This window comes from Onychostruthus taczanowskii, unplaced genomic scaffold, assembly GCF_017590055.1.
Source record: "Onychostruthus taczanowskii isolate IOZ18803 unplaced genomic scaffold, ASM1759005v1 scaffold2, whole genome shotgun sequence".
Lineage (NCBI taxonomy): Eukaryota > Metazoa > Chordata > Aves > Passeriformes > Passeridae > Onychostruthus > Onychostruthus taczanowskii.
The window spans coordinates 23,678,801-23,703,653 of NW_024499239.1; the positions used below are offsets into that span (position 1 = coordinate 23,678,801).

General features: G+C 37.9%; 1 protein-coding gene across 3 annotated transcripts in view; it reads left to right on the plus strand.

The window, feature by feature from the left end:
• The window catches only part of CTBP1 (C-terminal binding protein 1), a 238,276-nt gene that overhangs the window by 38,237 nt on the left and 175,186 nt on the right, over positions 1-24,853 (plus strand). For all 3 annotated transcript variants that reach the window (XM_041402644.1, XM_041402642.1, XM_041402643.1), the window contains exon 2: positions 17,601-17,754. In XM_041402644.1, coding sequence (XP_041258578.1) covers positions 17,706-17,754 — 49 coding nt within the window. In that variant the 5' untranslated portion in view covers positions 17,601-17,705. The remainder of the gene's footprint in view (positions 1-17,600; positions 17,755-24,853) is intronic.

Genomic DNA, 24,853 nt, shown 5'->3' on the forward strand with positions numbered 1-24,853 from the left:
TGAGAAGGAAATTTCTTTGTAATTGAGAGTACCAACAATAGTTCTTATAATTGGTTTTAGGCATGGCTTTTAGTGTATAATAGGGGTCAGATATTGATCTCAGTAAAATAAAACTTTCTAAGGGGATCATTAAATCATTTATTCTGTGCTGGCATTGGCCTAAGTTACTACTTAACTTGTCATTGTTATAGCCAAAATTTCCTTTGAAATCATTTACTGCTCGATGGGATTTTTAGCTGTGCTAATTAATATAATTATTGGTTACTTCCTAGTAATGAAATATCTAGGATGACTTTTGGGATCTTGTGCCTTTGTCCATTAATCTGTCATTTACTGTAATAATATCCAAGATGTCAGTATCAATTCAACCTTTATAGACTCGCTATTATTAATTTATGGCATTGTTCTTTCAGTCCTTGGGATCTGCAGGAAAAAGTATCTCACCCCCTGTGATCAAAATTTGCTCACTTAAACCATAAGAAGCCATTTGTTCTCAGGATTATAAGATGTTTTAATGATTCTTAATTTTTTGTGGGTTTTTTTTTTTTCAGTGTTGTCAAATATTCTACTTTTAATAGGCAGTAGAGAATTAAGAATTAGAATGGGTCAAGTGATTCACTTTGGGAGCAGTGGCAGATGCTTTGCTGCTTTCTGAGCCTGTTGTGTTTGTGCTGTGCACTTCTCCAGCTGTGCCCTCTGGGGCAAGCAGAGCCAGTTAGAAATGGCCATCTAACATCAAACAAAAAGCAAAGGAACAGCAATTTCATCCACTGCCAAGTCTGACCAATGTAACATCCAGAACTGCATCCTTAGCTTATGTTAAACATCAGATAACTGCTTCTGCATGGATGGAAACCAAAATGAAATGTGTCAAGAAGGATTTCTTTCAAAAAGGTGCATTCTTAAAAGGTGATTGTTGTACTTACTGGCCATTTAAATAAAACACTTTTGTAAGTGTAACTTATAAGTGAAGTGAAATACCTGTCAAGGCTTAGTTTAAAAGGAAGTCGCTATGTTTGCTTTATACAGAAGTCAAAGATATTGCTACTATTTAAAAGCAAATCAATGGTCCATGGTGTTCCAGAGCAGTGTTTGGCTATTTGTAAAGTAAAGAAATAATAAAAGTTAGATTGCTAAGCTTAATATTTCCATTTCCTTCAAATATATCTTCTGGCTGTTAAATCTGTTATTGCATAGAAATACTTGAAAATTGCATACTCACGCAAAATTTCATTTCTTTCTGTTAAAAAAAAAAAAGTAATTTAATCTTACATTTAAATATGTATTTTCAAGGCTGATTACTGCCTAATTGTATTTTTTTCAGGGAATGTGCATCTAATGGAAAGGGAAAGTTTATTTAGTGGTATATCATTTTTGCTTTCTAACATATGGTAATATTTTCAGAGTTTATAAATACCCAACTGTGTAATTGCCAGCCCTTATGTGCTCTTGCATATAGATTCCAAAGCATCAGATAACAAACTGATGCTTCAGGAGGGAAAAATTTAGTTTCAAGTTCTTTGGGGAATTTCTCCTGGTGGTAACTGCTGGTGAGGGTCTCATCACCAGTGTGAATACAGGCTGGATTAGAGGAAGTGATTTGGGGGAATGGATTTTCACACAGAGGACATGCCAATGGAAAGAAAACATCACGGAGAGAGGTTATTGTCGTTGTTGTGTGGCTATTACTTGCTGTTTTGTTTTCCTTAGTTATAGGGTAACTTTGATATGATTTAGCATGATCTTGAACTTAATGAGCACTATTTTTGTAAGTGTAACTTATAAATGAAGTGAAATACCTGTCAAGGCTTAGTTTAAAAAGTCTGAAATTGCTATGTTTGCTTTATATTGAATATATTTGAATTTGAATTTAATTTGAATTTCATCTCTTTCAGGCATTTTATCACTTTTCAGGCATTTCACTTTTCTTCAGTTGATTCCATTTCAAGAATCTGTGCCCATTTAAGAAGTGGCATGGCACTCCTTCACCCCCTTGCTGGGACCATTCCCAAGGAGGGAGTGTGACAGGGACGTTTCTCTGGGCACTAAAGCTGCCCTGAGTATCCTGGGGCAATTTGTGGTGGACTAGAAAGTTAGACAAGACAAATGTTCTGTTTTCAGCTGCAAGAGGGAAGAGGAGATGGGAGATTCAGCAGTGACACACAGGCAGAGGCAGGTCCTGTGTGAAGGACAAGGACAAACTCAGCTTTGTGGTAGAAATGATGAGTGAACTCCTGGCAAGCTCCAGTTTGTGGAGGAGGAGGAATGACTCTGGGTATTCCTTTGCAGAGCAGAAGTAACAGCCTCCTGTCACCCCTCCTGTGACTTGCTTTCCAAAGCCAGGCTGTGGAAAGAAGAGGCTGAACATTTGCTATCCGAGCATCTCAGACTATAAAATATATCCTCACGTGAGCTGAAAGGGATAGGGTTGAACATTTCTGCACCTGCATACTGCCAGTATTTACTAAAAGCAAGATCTGGGCCTTATTTAAACAACTGGGAGAGGAGGTTTTTTCCCAACCTGGAATTTTATTAGTCAACCAGAATAGAAATTCTTGCACAAGCAGAGAGCAAGCTTTCTAAAACCTTTAGCTATGCATTTTCTAATTTTCTTTTTTTTTGCCCAATGGGCATTTTATAGCAAAATAATAGTTCAAAATTCAGGTCCTTAATTAACAAGTAAAGAACTGACCCAATGCCAGCAACAACTGAATCACTAGTATTTAAGGCCATCTGTTGTAGAATTGTCAGATATTCAGAATTTGACATTTTACTCCCTTTATGCAGATAATTTTCATCTGATCTTGACACAGAGAAGCTAACAGTCTCAGTCCAGATACACAACACTCGGATAAAACAAAGGCACATGTTGTACTTTGGTCTATTTTAAGACTTGATTTTTCAGGGAACGATTTTTTATTTGCTTTTGATATAATGGCAAATATACTCATCTTGGGCTCTTGAACTTCTGATGTTATTTATTCAGGCAAAATACTTTTATGTTCTCAAATCTAATTATGTGTAGGGAGAGCTGTTATTCAAACATTCAAAAAAAGATTGCAGGGTCTTTATATTCTGGAGGCAGCCTTTGAACTACTTCTGAAGAAATAATACCAGCAACCAAAGCAAGATGAGTATTATTTGGGCCCTAGTTCTCATGTTTTTTCCCCATATGCATATTCCATAATTATTATATTTTACTTGGTTTAATATTCATTTATGTACATTAAGTTGAAACATAAAAAGTATGGTGTTTATAATAAGACCACTTAAGTTGTAGTTTGCATTCTTGGTTCTCTACATATGAAAATACTGTAGTCATGTTGTAGACCACTGTTTGCTCTTTATTTAAGTCTACTTGTTTTAAGATTTTTTTTTTTTTAACAAAGACTTTTTTTGTTGCCTACTTGCTTACTTTTAGAGCCAGGGCATCTCTAACAGGATTTTTTTTTGGCATTGCTGCAGTTCTAACCATGCTCCAGATATGCTTTAGTAAAGTTGCTGCAACCTCTCTTCAGATCGTGGAGGAAAATATTTTGTTTCTTAGTAGAACAAGCATCCCCTAGTATTTGTTTTATAAAGAACACCAGGACTGTCTCTTCTGAAGTTTGTTTTGAATTTGCTGTTTAAAAAAGTGGATTTTTTCATTTTGTCTCCTTTGTTTTCTGAAGGCAGAACAATATCAGCTGGCTATTGAGGGTCTAATATTAATCTGTGAAACAGTTCCAAGTATTTTGGTGGAGATGCTAATGCTATGGAAGGAAAGAATAAGAGGCAATTGGTCCTGAGTCCCTTCCATACAGGCTCCCATATTCAAAAGGAGCCCAAGTTTCACTCAGTTCTTATGTAACTGAGGGGATAATCCAGGCAGTCTGCTGGGTTTAGGGGCTTTCCTGTCCTCACAGTGTAGCTAACACCTATGAAGGATCAAGGAGGAATAAGCAATACCATGCAGAGTTCAGGACTCATCTTGAGGAGCGGGGGAGGAAGCTGTAGTGCAAAGATAGGGCAGCAGGCACTGTGATGCTCCAAAAGTAAGGAAAACATGAAATACTAAGCTTTCCCAGCTATGAAACAGATTCCAAGAGCAGCAATTTTATACAGTGATTCCTGCAGATCTGCTGATTAACACCCTTTGAGTGGAACTTTTGAAGTAGCTGGCCAGTGGAGGAGTTATGAACAACTTGGTTTACTGATAATTAAAAGTAGCACAATGAGGTTTGCTTGGAAGACTTCTGTTTTTCCTCCTGGGTGCAAGACTGCAAAACTGCTTTTCTCCAGATACTCTGATTCTAGCCAAATATAATACATTTGACATTACTGGAAGAGCTCATATTATACCAGAAATCAATGGGAAGTTGATCTACTTTATGTAAATTTTTATCCAGACCTTTTAAAAAGTCACCACTGTAGCAGAGTGTGCCTTGGAGAGCAGCACAGACCACTGCTGAGAGACTCACTGATGGGTGGTGAGTGGATGTCTCTTCTCCTTCTTGGTGACAGTGTGACATTCTCACAGGCAAGAAATGCCATTCTTCTCTCTGACAGGAGATCAATACAGTCAAATGGTTCAAGGGTTTCTTAAAGAAGCATATTCAGTATATAGTGACACAGTCTGACACCAGCACCATCTCCTCTAGGAAGGAATAATTCTTCATTTCATTCATTTCACAGTCATCTGCCTGGTAAGGGGTTGAGGGGTCTGAGGATGTGAAGTGCTGGCTTGGGTGCTGCACATAATGTGCAATGCTACTTCTCTTGGCTCACACCTCCAGCGTTCTTGCAAAATTAAGGAACACAATTCTTGAGGCATGCAAACTACTTTGTCCATGTCTAACTCCCAGTCTTTTTACAAATTTTTGGAAGTCTCTAGCTAGATCTTGAAGGAGTATTATATTCACATCTTTGGCCTTATTTTCAAGATGTTATGAACTTAGAAAAGTTTAAAACTTCTTGATTAAAACTGCACTCTGCAGTAACAGAAGCATTCTAAATAATCAAGAAGAACTAACCTCAAGTTGATATGGGTTGGAAATTTTATTTCCTAGTGTAGTGTAGGACTGAAATTAATTTCCATTAAAGACTATTATGGTCTTATCACTTTCCAGACCAGCTGCCAAGTGCATTTGCTTGATCTTTCTTCTGTAACAGATACAAACCCAGCATATATGTTCAAATAAGGAAACTAAAAATAATCTAGCTGCACACAGAGTTCTTTTCCCAGACACGAGAGAAAGTATAAACTGTGGTAATTTATAGTTACATCAGTTACATCTCAGAAAGATATTGAGATGCTGTGATGAATGTAGTTGCACTAAAACCCTTCTGGAATAAAACAAAAGTTTCATGCATTTGAACTGACTTACACTGCCAGGTTGTTGGTCAGTGTCATGCAGGGATCTTGCATTCTAATATGAGCATGGAGAAGCTTCCCAAGATTTCTCACACCTGCCTAAGGATTTCAGTGCCTGTTTGTCCCACTCTGCAAACTTCAGAATTGCTTCACCAAGTAGTTTTGCATTGAAGTGGGCATCAAAAACTGAGCAAGCTGCTGTTCTGTGATGTTTGAGAGCTAATAAGGGAACTTTTGAATGCAGAGATGAAGAACCCAGGTTCTTCAGGTTCCAGGTTTTTAAGGTCCTTTAGATAGTGACATCTCAGCACTTTGTAAACAGAGGAGAGGAAAATCTAGTTCAAAAACTGTGTATCTGAAAGCAAATTTTGCAGACCTTCAGCTAAGCAGCCTGCAGAGACTTTAATTCTCTCCTCTGCCTTGCTACTGAATAAAAGAATGAGCAGATGAACTTAAGTGCTGAGTGTAGACAAAACAAAATCAGTTTGGAAAATGGGTAGTGTTGGTTACAATATATTATATCATAGCAAACAGTTGTCAGCCAGTTTCAGATGCTTGAGACTATCTAATTGTACTTTTAATTCTTTGTTTCCCCACATTCATTTGTGTTAAAGGATTCAATATCCCAGCCACTAACATTAATCTTCTACATAAGCAACACCTGTAACTGCAACGAAGATTGTGTATAGAACTTAGCAAGGTGTGAAAGTGCACTGTATTGCTGTGACTGAGATGGGAGCTGGCTGGAAATTTCTTAATGAAATGTCATGTCAGGAGATGGAGATTGACACCAAAGTGTGGGGGAAAGAATTGCTAATTAAACAATTTCTCTAGTTGAGTATGAAAGTTGATCATGGGAAGATGGTCAGTAATGCCTTTGAGGCTGGATACCTTTGAGCTTTTTCCAGGAGTTCCAGGGTGAGGGAGCCACAGTGGGAAATAAACTGATAATTTAACTTGTAGTCATTTTTGTAGAATTCAGTAGTATCTTCTGTTTTGACAAACAGATATTGTAATAGTTGGGGTTTTTCTAGCAACAATTTATAGCACTTGCAGACTGTTTTGGACTTATAAAATGCAACATCTTGATGTGGTTGTGCATCCAGGGATGCTCCATCATTGCAAGTGCTGGATGAGGCTTTGAGTGACCCCATGGAGTCCAATGTGTCCAATGAGTCCCTGCCCATCCTGCAGGGGGCAGGGGGTTGGACTGAATGTTCTTTAAAGGTCCCTTCCAAAGCAAACTGTTGTGTGGCTGATGGAACTGTGGGTGAAGGCGCAAAGCTTGACAAAGACGGCTTAAATTAAAATGCAAAGGCTGTAAATGGAATTTGTCACTTGTTTGGTCTCTTGTCTTCTGTTGCCTTTTTTGCTTAGCAAGGAGGGATCACATTTTTTCAACATGAACTGAAAAAATCCTTTTTAATGTAGTTATGTGCCTGCTCATAAAAAAACTTAGGTCTTTTGACTCCACAACCTTCCAGGTTTATGTACCAGATATCAGTATAATTACATTTCAGAAATGTCAGAGAAATGTAGAAATCCTATTGCTAAATGTTATCAATGATCATGGATAAATTGCATAATTTATAATATTTTAAATATTGATTTATGGAAAATGCAGAGTAAATTCACTTGGTCTTTACCATTTTGGTATGTTTAGGTGATAGAAATTTTCTTCTCATTAAAGTGGGAGAAATAAATGGTTCAGCATTTGTAATGTATTTCAAAAAACCCCAACAAAACAAACCCAAACACATGTAATTTATATATTACAATGTACAATTTTTTTAAAAAGTACATTTTTAATTCAGGTAACTAAAAAATTTAGTTTTACCCAGACACCTGAGCAAGCAATAGATAAATACCCAGACCAGGTATCTTTTATTCTGACTGGAATCAATTGCTATATTCTGAAGAGTAGGTGCTATAGTAGCAAAGCTTTATCTTTGGTATTTTCTTTTTTCAACCAGAACATAACTGGAAACAGTCTTTAGAAGTCTAATCATGCAAAATGATCCGTTTTTTCCTTCTTGCTTTTTTCTTTCTCCTTCTAGTAACTGAGCAAAAATTATATATGTAGTAGTTAAGGGTAAAACAGTTAAACTTCCTTTCTTAAAATCTTTAATGAGTATTCTAATTAACACAAAATATTACAAAATTAATTGATACCAGCTTAAGGCTTAGAGATTCCTTAAGTGGATGATGTCAAGTGTATCCAATCTAGTGCTGCAGTACTATACATCTTGAAAAGATGTGATGTTAGCTTTCCATAGGGAAAAAAAAAAGTATATTCTAATGGTTGTGATACTGATCCTGCTGTGATACTATGTTGCTGCCACAGGGCAGTAATATGGACAAACAAAAAATGTGACCAACAATTGTATTTGCCTTATCTGTAGGAAGTTATTTCACTGAAATATTTTCTAGGTATAAAAGTAATATTGAAGAAATAATGCACAATCATAACATTTAAATATTACTCAGTTTACTTTTCGAGTGAAAAGTAAAGTATTCAATCTGAAAAATGTTTTCCCAGTACTTGATGTTCTTTCTTACAGCAGAAAGGATGCACAAATCCATAGAATCATAAAATGCTTTGGGTTGGGATGGACCTTAAAGATCAGCCAGTTCCACCCCTGGCCATGGGCAGGGACACCTCCCACTATCCCAGGTTGCTCCAAGCCTCATCCAGCCTGGTCTTGGACACACCAGGGGTGGCACATCCACGGCTTCTCTGGGCACAAAATTCACAGGATCACTGGGTTGGAAGAGACCTTCAAGCTCATTGAGTCCAACCCAGCCCTAACACCTCAGCTAAACCCTGGCACTCAGTGCCACATGCAGGCTTTGTTAAACACACCCAGGGATGGTGACTCCACCACCTCCCCAGGCAGCCATTCCAGAACTTTATCACCCTTTCTGTAAAAAACTTCTTCCTAATATCCAACCTACATTTCCCTTGGTGCAGCTTGAGGCTGTGTGCTCTGGTTCTGTCGGTGCTGTCTGGTGAAAGAGACCAACCCCACCTGAGCACAGCCACCTTTCAGGAGCTGTAGAGAGCAATAAGGTCACCTCTGAGTCTGCTTTTCTCCAGGCAACTTCCTCCAAAGTTTCACCATCCTTACAATAAAGAATTTCTTCCCTATATCAAATCTAACCCTGCCCTCTGTCAGTTTGAAGCCATTCCCCCTTGTCCTGTCACTCCATGCCCTTTCCAAAAGCCCCTCTCCAGCTCTCTTTAAGCCCCTTTAGGTACTGGATGGTGCTCCAAGGTCTCCCTGGAGCCTTCTCTTCTGCAGGCAGGACACCCCCTGCTCTCTCAGCCTGTCCCCACAGCAGAGGGGCTCCAAGCCTCCCAACAGCTTAGAAGCTTCCTTTGGACACGTTGGAAACTTGTGGTTTCCAACATGAGGCTTTTGGTGTAGAGAAAAAAACACCAGGCCCACAGGTCTTTGTCTAAATTTAATTATCTGTAACTAAATTTCTAACCTAAATGTCTTTAGATGTGATTTCTTATTTACTTTCAGAATACAGCTTTCTTTTTTCCCCCACTCTTTCTTTTTCACTGCACAAGCATATCTTTTTTTAACCAGGAGTTTTAAACTGTAAAGCACAGGTTTCTGGACATCCATGGGCTACTTTTAATAGTAGATCTGTGACAGATGAACCAGTTTCACATGTGGAGTAGGCATACAGTCCATGTGCCTGGCATTTTGATGTTTGTGTCTTTCTTGGAGACAAAAAAAAAGCGTCAATAAATCAATAAAAGGTTAAAAGTAATCTTTTCTTCTTGCTGGTTTGAATCCTTTCTAGCAATTCATGAAGTTCACCAGTAATTGTTTCCTTTCTTACAGAATTCATTAACCAAGACATTAGCCTTTTTATTGTCATGAGTGCTGATTAATACTTTGCATCCTGTTTTGCTTTCTCAGGTGCATTAAAATATTTAATACATATTATTCATTTGAATTTCTGATTCAAATAATGACAATTTTCTGTTATGAATTAGAGGCAGTTCAGTTTCACTGCTATTGTCTCTTCTATCCAAATCTCCAAAAAGGAGGAAGGCTTCCAGCTCTTCTGCCTGTTGAGAAAAAGGAAACCTGAATGGAGATTGATCTTCTTTCAGTGTCATTTTCTTTCTTTTCAGACTTTGAAAAATGCAGAAGTGATCAACACTGATCTAACAACTGACTTATTTGACATTTCTGGAGGGTTTTTATTTGGATGTTCCAAGTACTTTGTAAGGCAGTAGTTGTGACAGGGCACTGGGCTGTGGGTCTGTGCTGCTTTACAAACCAAAGCAGCTGTGGGTGAAGTGAAGGATGCACCCATTAGGTTCAGTTCCTCGGGTCAGGAGAGTAAGAAGCAAAGCCAGGAATTCAACATGTGACTGAATGTGTTCATGATGTTAGACCACACCAATTTCTTCATTTTTCTTCTTTTACATCTGTTTATGACTGAGTATTGTTGCAATGCTGGTCTTCCTGAAGAAGCTTGTGCTGAACACCTGAAATGGAAGTTTTTAGAGATCTTGTTTGATGAGAATCATAGCTGCAGTATTGGTCAATGATTGTTTTGTGACACTAAAGAAAATAGGTTCCTTTTTACTTAGAAATGAACATGTCTTAGGTCACTAGCCTTTGATAATTTTCTAATAGCTTGAGTTCTTCAATGAAGTTTTATTCATGACCTAGAAATCTGAGATAGCAGAGATGCTTCCCATCTGTCTGTAGTCATACACATCTGCAGAAATTAATTTTCAGCAGTGAGTAATTTTTGGCTTGTGGACAGATGTATAATTGAGAGAGAATGCTGCTAAGGGGGGAAAAAAACTCTGGGAAAAAAACCCTTATGGTGAAGACAAATACCTCATAAAAAGTTTGTAATGACAGAATTACTACCACAAACTTTTCTACTGTTTTCACCATATTCCCTGTCAAAAAGGCCATTTTACAGTCCTGTGCCATAAAAATAAGGGCTTATGATTATCAAATTATTGCACTAAAATTTGGAAGGCATTTTATTTGGTGCTAAAGTAAGTAAAAAGAAAGAATAGTTCAAAAGGGAATTAAACAGTATTAAAAAAATAGTGGACAATATGTCAAAAGCCCATAAGCCTTGATTTTAGTTGTGTGTTGACAAAGAGACTTCTTGGCCTTATTTTGAATATTTTTATCAACAGGAAAAAACACCTTCATTCGTAAATAGAAAAAAAAAGTGCTGATGATACTGAAGTTCTCTTCCAACCTAGGTGATTCTGTGAAATTGTTTTCAAATTTTGGGTGATAAATGCAGAAGGGGAGACTGTTGGCTGTATACCTGGGGCAGACAAACTTATCCTAAAAAGAACTGGCTTTGCACCAGTGATGAAAAAACTGCTGAAGCAAGTGCAAAGTCTTTTAATCTCAGATGTGGTCCCTGAATGTATTCAAGGACTGTGAAAGAGAGTGGTAAAAAGTTCTTCTGCTTTGGATATTGATGTAACTGCTCCTGCAGTTGCAAGGCTTTGTCTTGTTCTAGCACTCACTAACCAGGATTTTAGTGACTTGCTCTTGAATTTAAGGATGCATGGGTTTGCCACAACTTAGGATCAGAAATATGACCTCCTAGGAGGATATCAGGGAGTTTGGTCTCTTCTGCAAGTAGACCAGGGGATGGATTGGTGATACTTAAGAGGTGCCTGTGCAAAGAACATGAGGGAGTTCTTCCATCTGCCAGGCAAAGCTGCAAGAAGGATCTAATCCCTGGAAGTTGAAGCCAAACTGACAAGCAAAACCAGTCAGTAATAAAAGACACCTACTGCTGGAAGAGATTTCTGTGTGCTAGGATGGAGTCTATGGCACTGGCAGTTTTTAAATTATGATGATTTTCAGATGTCTCTTAGGCTTTACATTGGAGACATGGTCAGTTTGATGATTTCATTCTGAGTCTGTGTTAGTACTAACTTGTTAGTAGTACTGATAAGTAATAACTTACTTTAGTTTTATTTTGCACTTAGGATGTTTTTTGTGCATCCCTGTGAGCTGTGAGCCTCACTTTTCTGCTTTTTGTAGTTTCTCTCAGGATTTCCTAAGAATCTAATGGGTGCCCACGTGTTGGAAGGGGCTGCAGCCCCATCTCCCCATGTTCTGGCTCCAGAAGTGGCCACTGGTTTGTGCTTGAAGGAAGGATCCTGTTTGTTCTGCTCTTGCTCTTTTAATTCAGCACCTCATTTCTTGGCAAATGCTGGATGCTGAACTAAACAGACATTTGGTCAGTGGAACACAGTGCAGTCATTGCTGACTGTGAGAACAAAGCATGTGCTGACATTTTCCCTGCCTTTGGCATTTACCAGCTTATGGATTTCTGACCTGGGTTGGTGCTGTGGCTGTTATTATCAGTGGACACTGATGTGTTTTCCATAAACTTATCTCTTTTAAAAGCCACTTAAGGTTTTGGCATCCACAATACCTGTGACACCAGATGTTACAATTTAATTACATACTCCATGACAAAGCTTCCTGTTGTTTTTAATATTCTGGCTTGCTATTTCACTGTGTGCTCTCCAGACACTGAGTTGAGACATGGAGTGTATTTTTTGTGTCTTTGTTGTATTCTACTCAGTCATACTGTCTTCAGGCTGGGGGAGTTTTTCAGCAAGCTATTTCATGCTTGGACCATGCTTACTGCCTCTTCAGGCACTTTTTCTGGTCCTCCATCTTTTTGAAACAGATTCACCTTAGATTTAGGTAATGTCATTAATGTTTAGGGTTTTAGTCCTTTTCTGAGTAGCTAATGTGTGTTTCGGTGTCTAATTCGGTAATGGCTTCATTTTTGTGATTAATTTATTGATCTTGAAGCTCCCTGTACAGTTTCTCTTAGACTGTACTGACATCTAATGGTAAGGCAAAGTGGCTTAGCCATACTTAATGGCAAGATAAATCGTCTGACAGGCAAATATAATTATATATTTCCTTCCTAATTCAGTATTAGGTTTCATAAGACAAGATGGAATAACTTCAATTTTTGCACAAAAAGGCTGACATATACTTTTTCTTCTGGCAATTAATCTCTTTTTGTTCTGCTCAATGTGCCATACTTATTTTTAAGTGTAACTTAAGTTTTACAGGAATATTTTGAGCACAGTGATAGTATAGTGATGGTTTCATACTGCAGAAGTTTTCAGTGTAAGTCACAGAATCTTCAGGGAAGGATGTAAGAACAAAAGCTGTCCTGCAGAACTTCCAAAGAGGATGTTCCAGTGCTGTTGTAGCAGTCCCTGCTGCATTTTGAAGAAATACCCAAACAAAAGTCTTTGTCCTCTTTTACTCATCCTCCTATTTGAGGTTCCTCCATATCTTTAACTGGAAAGTTTTTAAACACCAATGGCTAAGTACTGCTAAATAATACTTTTATAAATGGAATATAGATAGAAAAAGAAGTTCAGATATTTCTCTATTATATTCCATGTTTAGGTGTAGTACACTGTATAATTTTGAGATGAAAGCATTACCTTACTTTCATTATGAAACACCAGTCCTCTGATCCAAAATTTCTCTTTTATACAGAACTGATACTGCTGCTACTGACATTAGAAGGGCTCAGCTACAAATTGTAGAGCTTTTTAATGTAGAGTGTTTCTTTCTTACATCATAAACTTTATTTTTTCCTTTCCACAGAATTAGAGCCCATTTCTTACCATAGCCTCAGAAAGTTGACTGCTTTACTGAGTAAATACATCTTTAAGTTAATGTTCAAATAAAAGAAAATTCTCTTAGCATTTTTATGTCTTTTTACTTTTGTCTTTTGATCAGCACAATTAGATCTATTTTTTTTTTTTTTGCCAAACACAAAATACTTTGTTTTGTATTACAGAAATATTTTGAAATTTAGATACATTTCCATTTCTTAGTAATAATGTTGAGGTATGGTTGATTTGAATATAAGGATTTTTTATAGTGAGGGTGATGAGACACTGGAACAATTGCTAGAGAAGTGTGGAGACTTCCTTATTGGAAGTGTTCAAGGCCATGTTGGATGGGGTTTGAGCAACCTGCTCTATTGGAAGTTGTCTCTGCCCATGGCAGGAGGGTTGGACTAAATGATCTGTTTACTAATTGAAACAAACAATTACTGCAAAACAAAATGTATTGTTATTTAGGAAAATTAAAGTATTTCTAACATGAGGAAAACCACTATGATTATATTTATTTGTTGCTTCCAGGGCTGTGCAGAATGGCACTTCAAGGATTGTGAGGTGTGAAAGAAAAGAGGTGTTGTCAGTTTGGGTGGGAAGGAAGGAAGGAGAAGTAGAACATCAGTCTGGCTTGCGTTGGAAATTTATCTAATTTTTGATCATCAAAACTGATGGCACTGGAATTTGGAAAGTACACTTACAGTGTTTCTTTTGATAGCCTTACTTTTTACTTTGTGATAGTTGTTAGTAGAAAGAAAAAATATTTGAATAATTGACTATAGCTTCAGACGAAGGAGTGTAAGCTAGAATGGCTGAGTTAAGTGAGGGCTGAGATTCCCAAGGGTAGCACAGATCTTCATGGCCTTATCCTCTAATGATCTGTCAGTCTCTTCTGTGAATTTAATTTCTGTTCTGGATTTCTTATGCTTCGTCTTGTGATTTGGGTTGGCCTACAAATCTGTGCCTGCAGCTGAGAGTGGGGCAAAGGTGGAAATCAGCCTTCTGCAGTTTGTGTGCTGTGGGTGGAAGTCTGTGCTCAGGAGCGTTTGTACTCTGCATCCCTTTCCGAGTGAGGTAACTCATCAGAGGTGATGCACTGTAACCACGATATTTTCTGAAAAATCCTTTTGCCAGGATTTTCTCCTGAGGAGCTGAGGAGCCCCAGGAAAGAAATGTAAACAAGAACTATCTGCTGCTGTGGAATGCACCAGGTGCAGCTGTGATTGGGGCATGCTGATTGTTTCTAATTAATGGCCAATCACAGTCAGCTGGTTTGGACTCTCTGGGAGTCAGGAGCTTTTGTTATCATTCCTCTCCTGTCCTTTCTAGCCTTCTGATGAACCCTTTCTCTCTATTCCTTTTAGTATAGTTTTAATACAGCATTTTAATATAATATATATCATAATAAAATAAATCAGCCTTCTGAAACGTGGAGTCAAGAGTCTCATCTCTTCCCTCGTCCTGGCACCCTCAAACACCACCATAATGCACTTTTCCTGTTCAGATCTACTTGAAACTGGTCCATGCCAACCTCCCCCATCAGACTGATGCAAAGCAAGTGGTCCAGCACTGCATGCTGCAACATTTTGTGTTTGAGAGGAGTCCTTCTTGTGGAATTTGTCACAACCCACACATACACAGGGTGTATGTAATTAGCCTATGTTTTGCTCTCTTAAAAAAATTTGGTTTCTTAGTTTGCTTCCTTTTTATCCTTTTTCTCTGGAGAAATAATTGTTTTTGAATGGGCCTTCCTTCAAGTCTTCTCACTCACAGCTAATGTTTATCCCTCGCTCATTACCATTATTATCTGTTTTGAAAAGTGAATTCAAAGTTTACTTATTTGTTTATCATTTCTGTTATAGCCTGTAGGATTTGCCCTCTCTGCTGGAAATATGTTGGAGAATCACTTTTCCTTTTATCTTGAAGTCTCAGAGTAAAGCTCTCCCTTTCTTAAGAAAGAGCTAAATGCTCCAGCAATACCCCAAGACTTATTCTCTTTAAAAATACACTGAAATAATCTGATTAACTGAAGGAAAAACTCTAATATTGTTTGCAATAATGTGTATTTTGATCTAAAATGTGTACTGCTTAAAAGGGTTCTGCTGTAGATACTACTTGATATATGTGATGAGCACTATATGTTCTTAAATTACTTGGATTCTCACTTAATCTTAAAATACTGAACTACAGAAGTCTGGTGTTAAATACTATTTGGTATTTGGTGTTCTGGTTTTTAGATTGTCTGGCACTGTGTGTGTATTTTTAGTGAATTTCTCAAATACAACTATTCTTGTTGTGGTTTAGCAATTGCAGTAACTAACACTTCCACAATTACAAGGCTTTTGTTTTCTGGGAAGTGCTTCCCATATCATCATCTGCTCTTTCTGTTGGAACATGATGTATAATAAAACTGTGTGAGGCTTCAGCTTAGAATGGTGTTAACATGTTAATTTATTTTTTGCTCAAATATTTTTTAAACTTATGACAACTTACTATCAATGAAATAATGTTAAAACAATGCTTGAAAGCAAAAAAATACTTGATTTATATGGCACACTTTGAAGCTACTGCAGACAGATAGAAAACATCTGGTGGCACTTTCAGTGGTAGGTCAATAGTTACAGATGGTCTGTTCTTCACAGCTGTCATCCAGCTTTGTATGCAGAGTGACTACAGTGGAAAAATCTTTTGCTGAATGAATAAACAACACAGCACAAGGAGGCCAGCAGGCCTGCATGTTTCTACAAGATGGGAAATTAAATAAGCTATACAAATTTAAACTAAGATTAGTGTTTAAAATGTTCATTATATTCTGGTTTGGTTTTTACGCATTAGATCTTTCTATGTGATAATTGGAGGAAGAAGGTTATAAAACAGAAATGATAAGCAAATAAATGAAAGGCTAGTTTAAGGCTGATCCTGTGCACAGGTTTGGGGTGTTGGCTTAAGCCAAGGCTGGTGGTTATATAGTTCTATACTTACATAGATTTAAGATTATAAAATGCATGTTAGATTCAATGTAATGCTTGTGCAGTCTTGTAACACAGCCACGTTCGATATTAAAGAACATTGTATTTTGGAACAATGCCAATGTTGAGAAATGCAAAAGTGAATTTCTAAAATGGCAACAGTCTTTGTTTTTTAAAAAGTAAAAAAAATGGGATTCTGCATTCCTCATCAATTTTTCTTCTCCCTTTCATGATGGGATGTTATATTCAACTGGAATCTATACAAAACAGCAGAAGAATCTTGAATTTGGGGATAAAGAGATATGGAGGGGAAGTGAAGAGGACAGTGAGGCAAATGAAGAGTTAAAAGCATGATGAATGTTGCACATTAACTCCAACTTAAATTTGAAAAAAATCAAACACAAAGAAGGAACTTTATTAAAAGCCCAAATGCACCGAGCAGGGCAGTACTGGTAAAGATACTTAGTTTAAATGCAAATGTGCAGTTCTTGATACTCAAAAATATTTTTCTTTATAATTTCAATGAAATGTGCCTATGTTTGGTTTTAGTGCAGTTCAGCATCTAGAAAGAAACAAGCAGATTTCTAGGTTCAGTCACTTGTAAGGCCATTTAATCCTGTCCACCGATGTTGAAAGCTGCTGGGCAGGAATAAAAAGAAATAGGGAGGTGGGGTATTTGGCTCATTTTAGTGTGCACAGGGCTTGTACTACAGTGTGCTCTGTGTTTGTTTCTCAAAGTCTACTCACATACTGAAAGGTGAATAAAAGTGGTGCTCTGATTATGCTTTTTAGAGCATCTGTATCCATAGTTTTACCACATCCGCTTGCTCACGTGCATTTTATATTCTACTGCTGTGATTAGGTTTTCATTGAGGGATTTTTCCTCCTCTCTTCCCATCCCCCCTTCCCCCTTCTCAGTGGTTTGGCTTAAAATGCAGCCTGCTTGTTGCAATGCCTTTATGCTGCCTTGCCCAGCTCCACAGAATCTGAAAAGTGCCTGCCTGTATCTGTGCCAAAGAGCTTTGCCTAGTCATGCATAAACCTGCTCCAAATGCCGTTTGGTTGATAGAGATGGTGGCGTTCCCTCTTGTCACCAGGATGTGTTTCCCTGTGTCTCTGCCCCTTCACTTGGTTTCCTTCAACTTCCAAGCTGAAACTCTGCATTACATTGTCATCAAGAGCCTGAAAGCTAAGAGTGAAAGGAGTATTTTCTCTCACCGTCAGCTTTGTGATGCAACGTGGTGGCTTTCCAATTTCATCTCAGGTGAACATGCTTCTGTCCGTTTATGGACCTGTGCCTGCATTTGTTGGTGGTTTGTTCAGTGGAAGGGCAGAAAAGTATTTTCTGACAGTGAAAAGACAGAGAAGAGCAGCTGTCCTGGAACATTTCCACACTGGTTGGTCCGAGTTGTGCCCTGTGCTTTGTATCTCTGTGCTTAGAAGACAGTTTGCTGTGAAATAAATACCAGTTTACCTAATATGATTTAAGATCTTTGTGGATTTTTTAATTCTTTAGATTACATACAGATCATCTCCAGATCATCTGGACAGAGGTGCCAGAAATGATGTATTTTAAAGTTTATCTTTCTGTTCACAGGTGGAAAAATAAGCTTATAAAAGACTAAGCATTTCTGGCTTGTGAGAGAAGAGCATCACCAAGCTGTGTGGGGACGTTCTTTGAGCTTCCACTTTTCTGTCTCTAATGGACAAACACAAAGTGAAGCGACAACGTTTGGATCGCATATTTGAAGGTCAGACATTTAACTTTCTAATGTTAACTGTGTTAATTGTATAGAATATTGATATTTTCTCTTGGTCATTCTGTGTATTTTTGAGTTGTAGTTCCTGTTGAGGTAATACTGAATGTGCACAAATGCTGGTTTTTGGGTGGAAACAGATCTAGACAAATAAAAGAAACTAGTCTGTGACCTGTTCTACAGTTGAGTTGGCTTTCATCTTAGTCTTTTGCAACATTCTACTCAAACACTGTAAAAAAATTGTGGGCTTGTATAAAAAAACAATTGCAAAAGGGCAAGATGACCACATAGTGCTCTCAGTAGTCTTTCTCTACAGGCTTGCTTCATGTAGATTGATTTAACAGCTTGTATCTGATCCTTGAAAAGAAGTAAAAAGTCAGATGAAAACAAAATAAAAATTGCAGGAGACCCCCAGACATTAAATGAGTATTAATAAAAATAGTGTGAATTCTAGTGAAAGGACTTGTAATCATTTGAGTCTGTCATTTTACCTCAGGTCACAAATGACAAATTGCATATTCTTGTTATTCTCTCCAAAAGGGCTTTTAGAGCTGGTATGAAGGGCTTTTAGAGCAGGTTGAGGGATAAATTGTACTGTTTTTAAGAGTATGGTTTAATTTAATTCAGACCATGAATGGTCTGAACTAAATTAATTGTTATATTAAAAAGTTAGTTTCTCACTAAAAGGCAAGGGAATAATTGATTTCTTTTTGACACAGTGGGAGAGAGTGTACAGACTGGTGGGCACATGATCTCTGCATCATGTCTGATGATGTGAACTGGGGGTGAAACCTTTGCCTCTTCCACGTGTTTGTCTTGAGATCTTTTCCCAGCAGCTGTGTTGTGTGAGGAGTCCCTGGCCGTGGATTTTTACCCCTTTCTTTGTGCCAATGTGAGTGTGACTCTATCATGAGCTACACTGACTTGTAGTGAAACCTTCTGTTGGCATATTTTCTATTTGGGTACATTCCTCAGTCCAGGTCACTGTTCAGCTGACAGAGCACTTGCATGGAAGGGGCAGTTGGAAAAGCTCAGTGGGGTTGCTGGGACTGTTTAGCCTAACACAGCCAGAGAAAGGGATTTTTCATCCAAATAACAAAGGGTGCAGCTCCACATTTGGTTTGGGTGATTAATCTCCTTGTCAGTCTTCCAAAACTGGCCAAGCCCACCCATGGTTGCCAGGTCCAGGCTGTTACTGTGTCCCACCTAGACTGCTTGGCTAAGTGGCCAGAACCTGCTCACTGGAGACTGTCCCTGCTCAGAGACATGGGGAACTGACTGCAGAGGATGGTGAAATTGGGAAGGCTGCCCCACTTTTTGTGTATCTCTGCTGTTGGATCAGCTGGAACTGACCTAGGAGTGAGCAAGCTCCACCTCTCTGCTCCCAGTCTCAGTTCCCATCCTAGAGTTTCTGTATCCAACTCTTCAGTAAAAAGTGGAGAATATTAACTTTTTTTTTTGTTTTGTTTTGCCTGTGTGAGTGAGCTGAATCAGCAAGGTGTGAAGAAGAATGACAAACCTGTCCCTTTGATAGCAGCCAGCAGTTAGAGCAGCTCAGCCCACTCAGTGCAATCTCAGCCTCCTTATGGGCTAATTATGGTGAGCAACAGAACATCCCAAGAAGCAAGAAATCTGTGATGACTTAGGAAGGAACATTGCTAGGGACAGAGGTGACAAACCAGCAGCCACTGGGACTGAAATAGCAGTGGCTTCCCCCAGGCTTCGTGCTCACATCCAGTGATGTTGTTTTGTCTGGCTTGCTTTTCCCTGCCCTGCACAATTCACTGCATCCATCCTATGGTAAAATCTGCTTGGCCATGCAGTGGAGGGAATTGATCCACTTGAAAAGTGATGTAGGAAAAAAAGGGTTTTTTTAGCCACCTCTCTGCTTCTTTAATCCCATTTACCAAATAGCCAGGTTGGGAAAATAGAGTGGGAAGGCCAGGCAGAAAATGATCAGGAGGAGAAGGGGTAAAATAACAGGTATGGAAACATGCTTGACATTTTACAGGTGTGGGAACCCAGTTTGGCTCCCAAGTGTTGGAACTGTGTCCTGCTCTTGTTTGTCTGTATGTTCAAATGTTCTTTGAGGCTTGTAAACACATTTCCCTGATGATGATTTTGAAGAGTGTAAAAAGGGATAAAAACTAGGGGGGTTGGTTTGTTTTATAATGGCTTCTTTTCTAGATATGGTCCTGTTCAGGTTTGAAAATTAAGTATGCAGAATTTTCTCTGATATATGTGCCTTTCATAACACAACCTAAATATTTTATATTTTACAAATACATGTGATGTTTTACAAAGCTCAGGGAATGTAATGAGCTGCAGAGCTATTAAAGGTGGTTTATCTTCTTGGTCAGCTTTTCTGTTCATCAGTTTGTGCATTGCTTTCTTCTCTTGAACTTTCCCTTAGAAGAGAATGTGCTTAATTCTATTGCAAGTTCACTTAAAAGTAGGCTGCAATAACTTGCTAACTACCACTAACTATGTATTTTTTCAAGAATTCTTGAATATAACGAAGCTTAATGTAGCTCAGTAAATGATTTTGTCTCTGGGGTACCTATGATTCCTTTTGACGATTTCTTAAATATAAAATTGAATATTTGCTTTTAATCCCAAAGCTGTTTGCAATTATATTTTTTTTTGTGCACATTTCAGTGTTCTGCCATTGAATTCTGTCCCTTAAAAAAGCCAGGTATTAAATTCTGGTTTCTAACTTCCTCCACTAACTTGAATTATGCTCAGGCATAAGGACATGATTCGAGGCACTCTGAGATGCTAATATTAAACTCACTTCACAATTTGTAAAATAACATTTAGGATTCTTCCCTTGGAGATAAATGGTATCAAGACATGTGAAAGATTAATTAGTTACTGATTATATTGTTCTTTGTCCCCCTCTCCGGTGCTGCTGGTGATTGCAAAGCATAATTATAGTAGTATACATTTGGCAGAACAGTTGGAAGTGTCACAGTGCAAAAATAAAATGTGTTCATTTTGTGGGTAATTTGAAAAATTCAAAATGTTTTTGGCACTTTGAAAAGTTGTTATCTCTAATTAAGGTATTATTGTGCTTTATATTGTAACAAACTGTAAACAATGCTGTTTATTTGCTTATATTCCAGAAATCCTTAATTAAATGCCTGTATGTTTTACTGACCATTGCTTGGCAGTTACCTTGGGCTGTCTGACCCCTCTGGCATTTGCTGGGTGCTAATAGATAAAGCAGGAAGGAACAGAAGGTGGCTGCAGGCAGGGGGAATGTCTGAATTGTCTGTGAAGGGGCTTGGTGAACACCGTGAATTATTTTTAAGTACATTATTTTGGCTGCCTGAGCACTATATATTTATTATACACTGCTTTTGGTGGGTTTCCAAGCTTTTGGGAACACTGGTGGAGGAGGAAAGGGGCTTTTCTCATTTCTTCTTGCTTGTTTGCACAGGTATTAGGGATTAAAGTACAGCACAATGCTGGAAATGTAACTGGAAAATTGAGAGGACTTTCCTAATTAGGTAATTGCTTGAAACCAGGAATTTCTTCCCAGAACACCTCATAGGATATTTACACAGTAAAGAATGCAAAATGTGCCAAGTACAAGTCTGTGAAGACTCTGTCTGTCCCCAGACAGGTGTGGAGTTTTTGTTGTTTTTTTGGGTTTTTTTTCTTCTGGTTTTGATGAAGCAAAAAGCATCTTAGCACTCAGAACGTTCAATCATTTCCTAATTTTTTTTCCTTTTTGTGCAGCACTAGTGTTAATGTTATTCCTTATATGCATGTTGCTTCATCTTTTTAAAAAGTGCCCAGAAGAAAAGTTGGAAAGTATTTTAGCTATTTTAACAGTGTTTCTTTATTGCCTAAGAAATGAAGAGTTGGCCAGGATCATAAGTTGGAAAAGAAAGTGCATATTAATGGGATGAAATTCTGAAATTTCAGATAAAATCTCTCATCTTTGCTTTTATGAAGGGCAGCCTTTCTTTGGGAAGGTTTGATTACTGGCAAATGCCCAAGTGTGATGCACTTTGAAGGACAGTAAAAGTGCATGATAAATGAATAGTTTCTTTTCAAGGATATGGCCTGGGCTTGCTTTCTTTTTAAGGAAACATCTGTTTTTAGAGCTTCTTTTTGCTGCTTGAGATTTAATAAGATGAATCTTCAGTTTGTAGTTGATGTGGAATATGTTGATCGTTCCAGGAGGAATGCAAAAGTTAAAAAAAAAAACAACCAGATATGAATTGAATTTGGTTGTCTTCCCAAATTGATAGAGAAATCTTGTAATAAAGAGTGGCTTAATTAAAAGAAAAATGCATTCACTTTCCTGATTTCTTTTGCTTGTGTGTGTAATAGCTTGGCTTTTTAACTAGTGGGAAGTACCAGGTTGACAAATACCAAGTGTTTTTTCATGACCATTGATGGATCCCATCTAGTTTGTGTAAAATGGGATTTGATCCCATGCAGTTGTGGAGGAGGCAGTTCAGTTTTCTTATATTAATAAGAAGATGGGCTACGTTGGCAAGGTCTGGGCTTTCCCTGAATTTCAAAAAGGATTTTTTACTAAAGTTGGTCTGTACCATGTAAGTTGATCTGTAAAAAAGAGGAAGGAGGAATAAATGTTTCCAGGCAGTGAGTGTCCTTAGCTCTTTCTTATGTAAGTGGGAATAGTAGATGTCAAGTTCTTTGGAGAACAAGAGCTACACTTAACATCCAAATTTGAACATGTTCTTCATTGTCTCACTTGCTACAGATACTGGAGAAAGAAAGGAAATAATGAAATGCACAGAAAATGGTAAATCAAACAGTCCTTTATAGAGTTTTCTTCCTGTGTACTGCTCTTAGTACTGGGCATACTTAATATGCCAAATGTTTCTTAAAAAGGGATTAATGGGCTGTCTCATTTCTTGATGTCTTTGACAGACCTCAGAAGGTGGCTTAGTGAAGGATTAGGGCAGCAGAGGGAGCTAAAAGATTCCTAATATTTTATCATTTGTTTCCGAAGTCAAAGTAGCTCCTTTATAAAGTACCAATTAACCTTTGCAAAAATGTGATTTTCTAACCTTAAGTGCCTTCAGGAAATACATAAGGATTTGAACTGGAGTAAATTCCTTTTCTCTGCAGCAATCCAGTATAAATTAAATTAGGAATTAGATAGTTAAAGCTACCAAAATCTTTCTGCAGGAACAGCCATCAAACCTTTCAAGTGTAGCAAATGAAAGTGTTTAAGCAAGCAGAGTTTTCTATGAATTACTTATAGAAGAATATTCTATAAATAAACCAATTTACCTTCAGCTACTAGTGTTTTAACATAAAAATGCACACTTTGGTGCATTGCATGCAAGCATGTTTTAACAGCTCAACACTATTTTTTCTGCATTTTGCTTGTAAAAACATTGAAAGCATTTTTGAATATGTGGTAATACAGAGAATTAGGTACAAGTTGCCTTCAAAGAATGGGGAGCATATTCTAAGAACTGAGATAAGTTGACTTTAAAAGGATAAAATAACAAATGGTGCTACCAGGAATCTCAACATAACATGATTTTTTGCCTCTTTGCAAAGGAAAATGATCTGTATATTTGGGTTATGTTTACCCTACTGCAAAAACATCCTTTATCTCATTAGAATTATAGTTGAAATGCTTATGCACAGGCTTGTGTTTGGTTTTTGGCTTTGTCCTTTATAGCAGTATTTGCAGTGCAAAGTGGTTTTTAGCTTTCTTTTGGCTTCCTGCAGCAACCTGCATCTCAGTCTTCACCTAGACAGGCTTTGGATTTGCATCCACTTAAGTGCTGCAATGTTGCAGAGGTATCACAGTGACAATGCAAGTTGGATGAAAAGGGAATTGGCTTAGAAGTCTCTTTTGCTCTAAGTGACACTAAATAGTAGCTGCTAATGAAAATCATTGCTTCACTAAGAAAATTTGAGGGGGAAAAAATCTATGGAGAAAAGAGTCTGAGATTTTAAAGTTTTGCTGAAATGTTCATGTCACTGATTTAAGTTATGATTGTTGTAAAGAAAAACTGCAATTTTGTGGTGTCCAGCATCATGCATTTTATCTGTGTTGTCACATTTTGATTGGTATATTGAAATAAAATATACTTAAAATAAAATACACTTGGCTAGGATAGCAGCTGTGTTCAGCTGTGATCTATCCAGAAAGTTGTATCTTGACACTGTAGTAAAGTCAAAATAGTTTCCCTTAATGTTAGTGTCAAAGACAGTGTTAAATACAGAAAATAATATAACATGACACTGATTTTACAGGGTTGTATTAATTGTATCTGTAGTATCAGATATTTGAGTCAGAATCCAGTACATAACTGCACCTCATCCTCTAATTCCTGAATAATCTCCAGAGAATTTATTCCTCCTATTCTTCTGTTAATAAAAATATTTTCAGGCTAGGTATTTAGCTTTTATACAGTGCAGATGCGTGGCTGGTAAAAATTTTAGAAGCTTTAGAAGTCTTAAGTACTTGATGGTAATATGTATTATTTCTGCCTGGGGTCAGGGAAGATGCTCTGATGCTGCTTTGCACTGTGCTCTGGAAAACTGAACTGTACAAAGATTAAGTGTCTAGGTAAACATACTGAAAAATTTACGTAGTCATCTAATTAAAGCAGTCATGTTCAGCTTTCACAGAGGCAGTTCCCATCCTCAGGGAAGTGCAGTCTGAGATGCAAAAAAAAGATTTTATTTTGTTTCCTCCCTTAGTGCAGTCAGGATGGGAGTGTGATTATGCAAGTGGAAACAAGAAAATAAAAGTGGAGAACGCCTTTTAGTGCTGGAGGCTTCTGCTGCTCCATCCTCGTGTCCTCGTTCCAGGAGGTCAATACTGAATTGAAGGGGGCCTCTCCTGGAACAGGAGGAGTTGCATGGAGGCTTTGCCAGGGAGGGAGAACCCAGCAGAGATTCCCTCCTCATTAGAGAAGCCATTGTGGTCTGATGGATGGGTCATTTGGAGTTGAGAAACCTGTGTTTTATCTTGTAGCTCTTCTGAAGTCAGGTACCAGGTTAGAAAAAAAAAAAAAAAAAGCTGCCTCTGCCTCTTCTTTTTCTGTGACAGAAAACAGTGAGAGATGTTCTGGGATAGAAATAG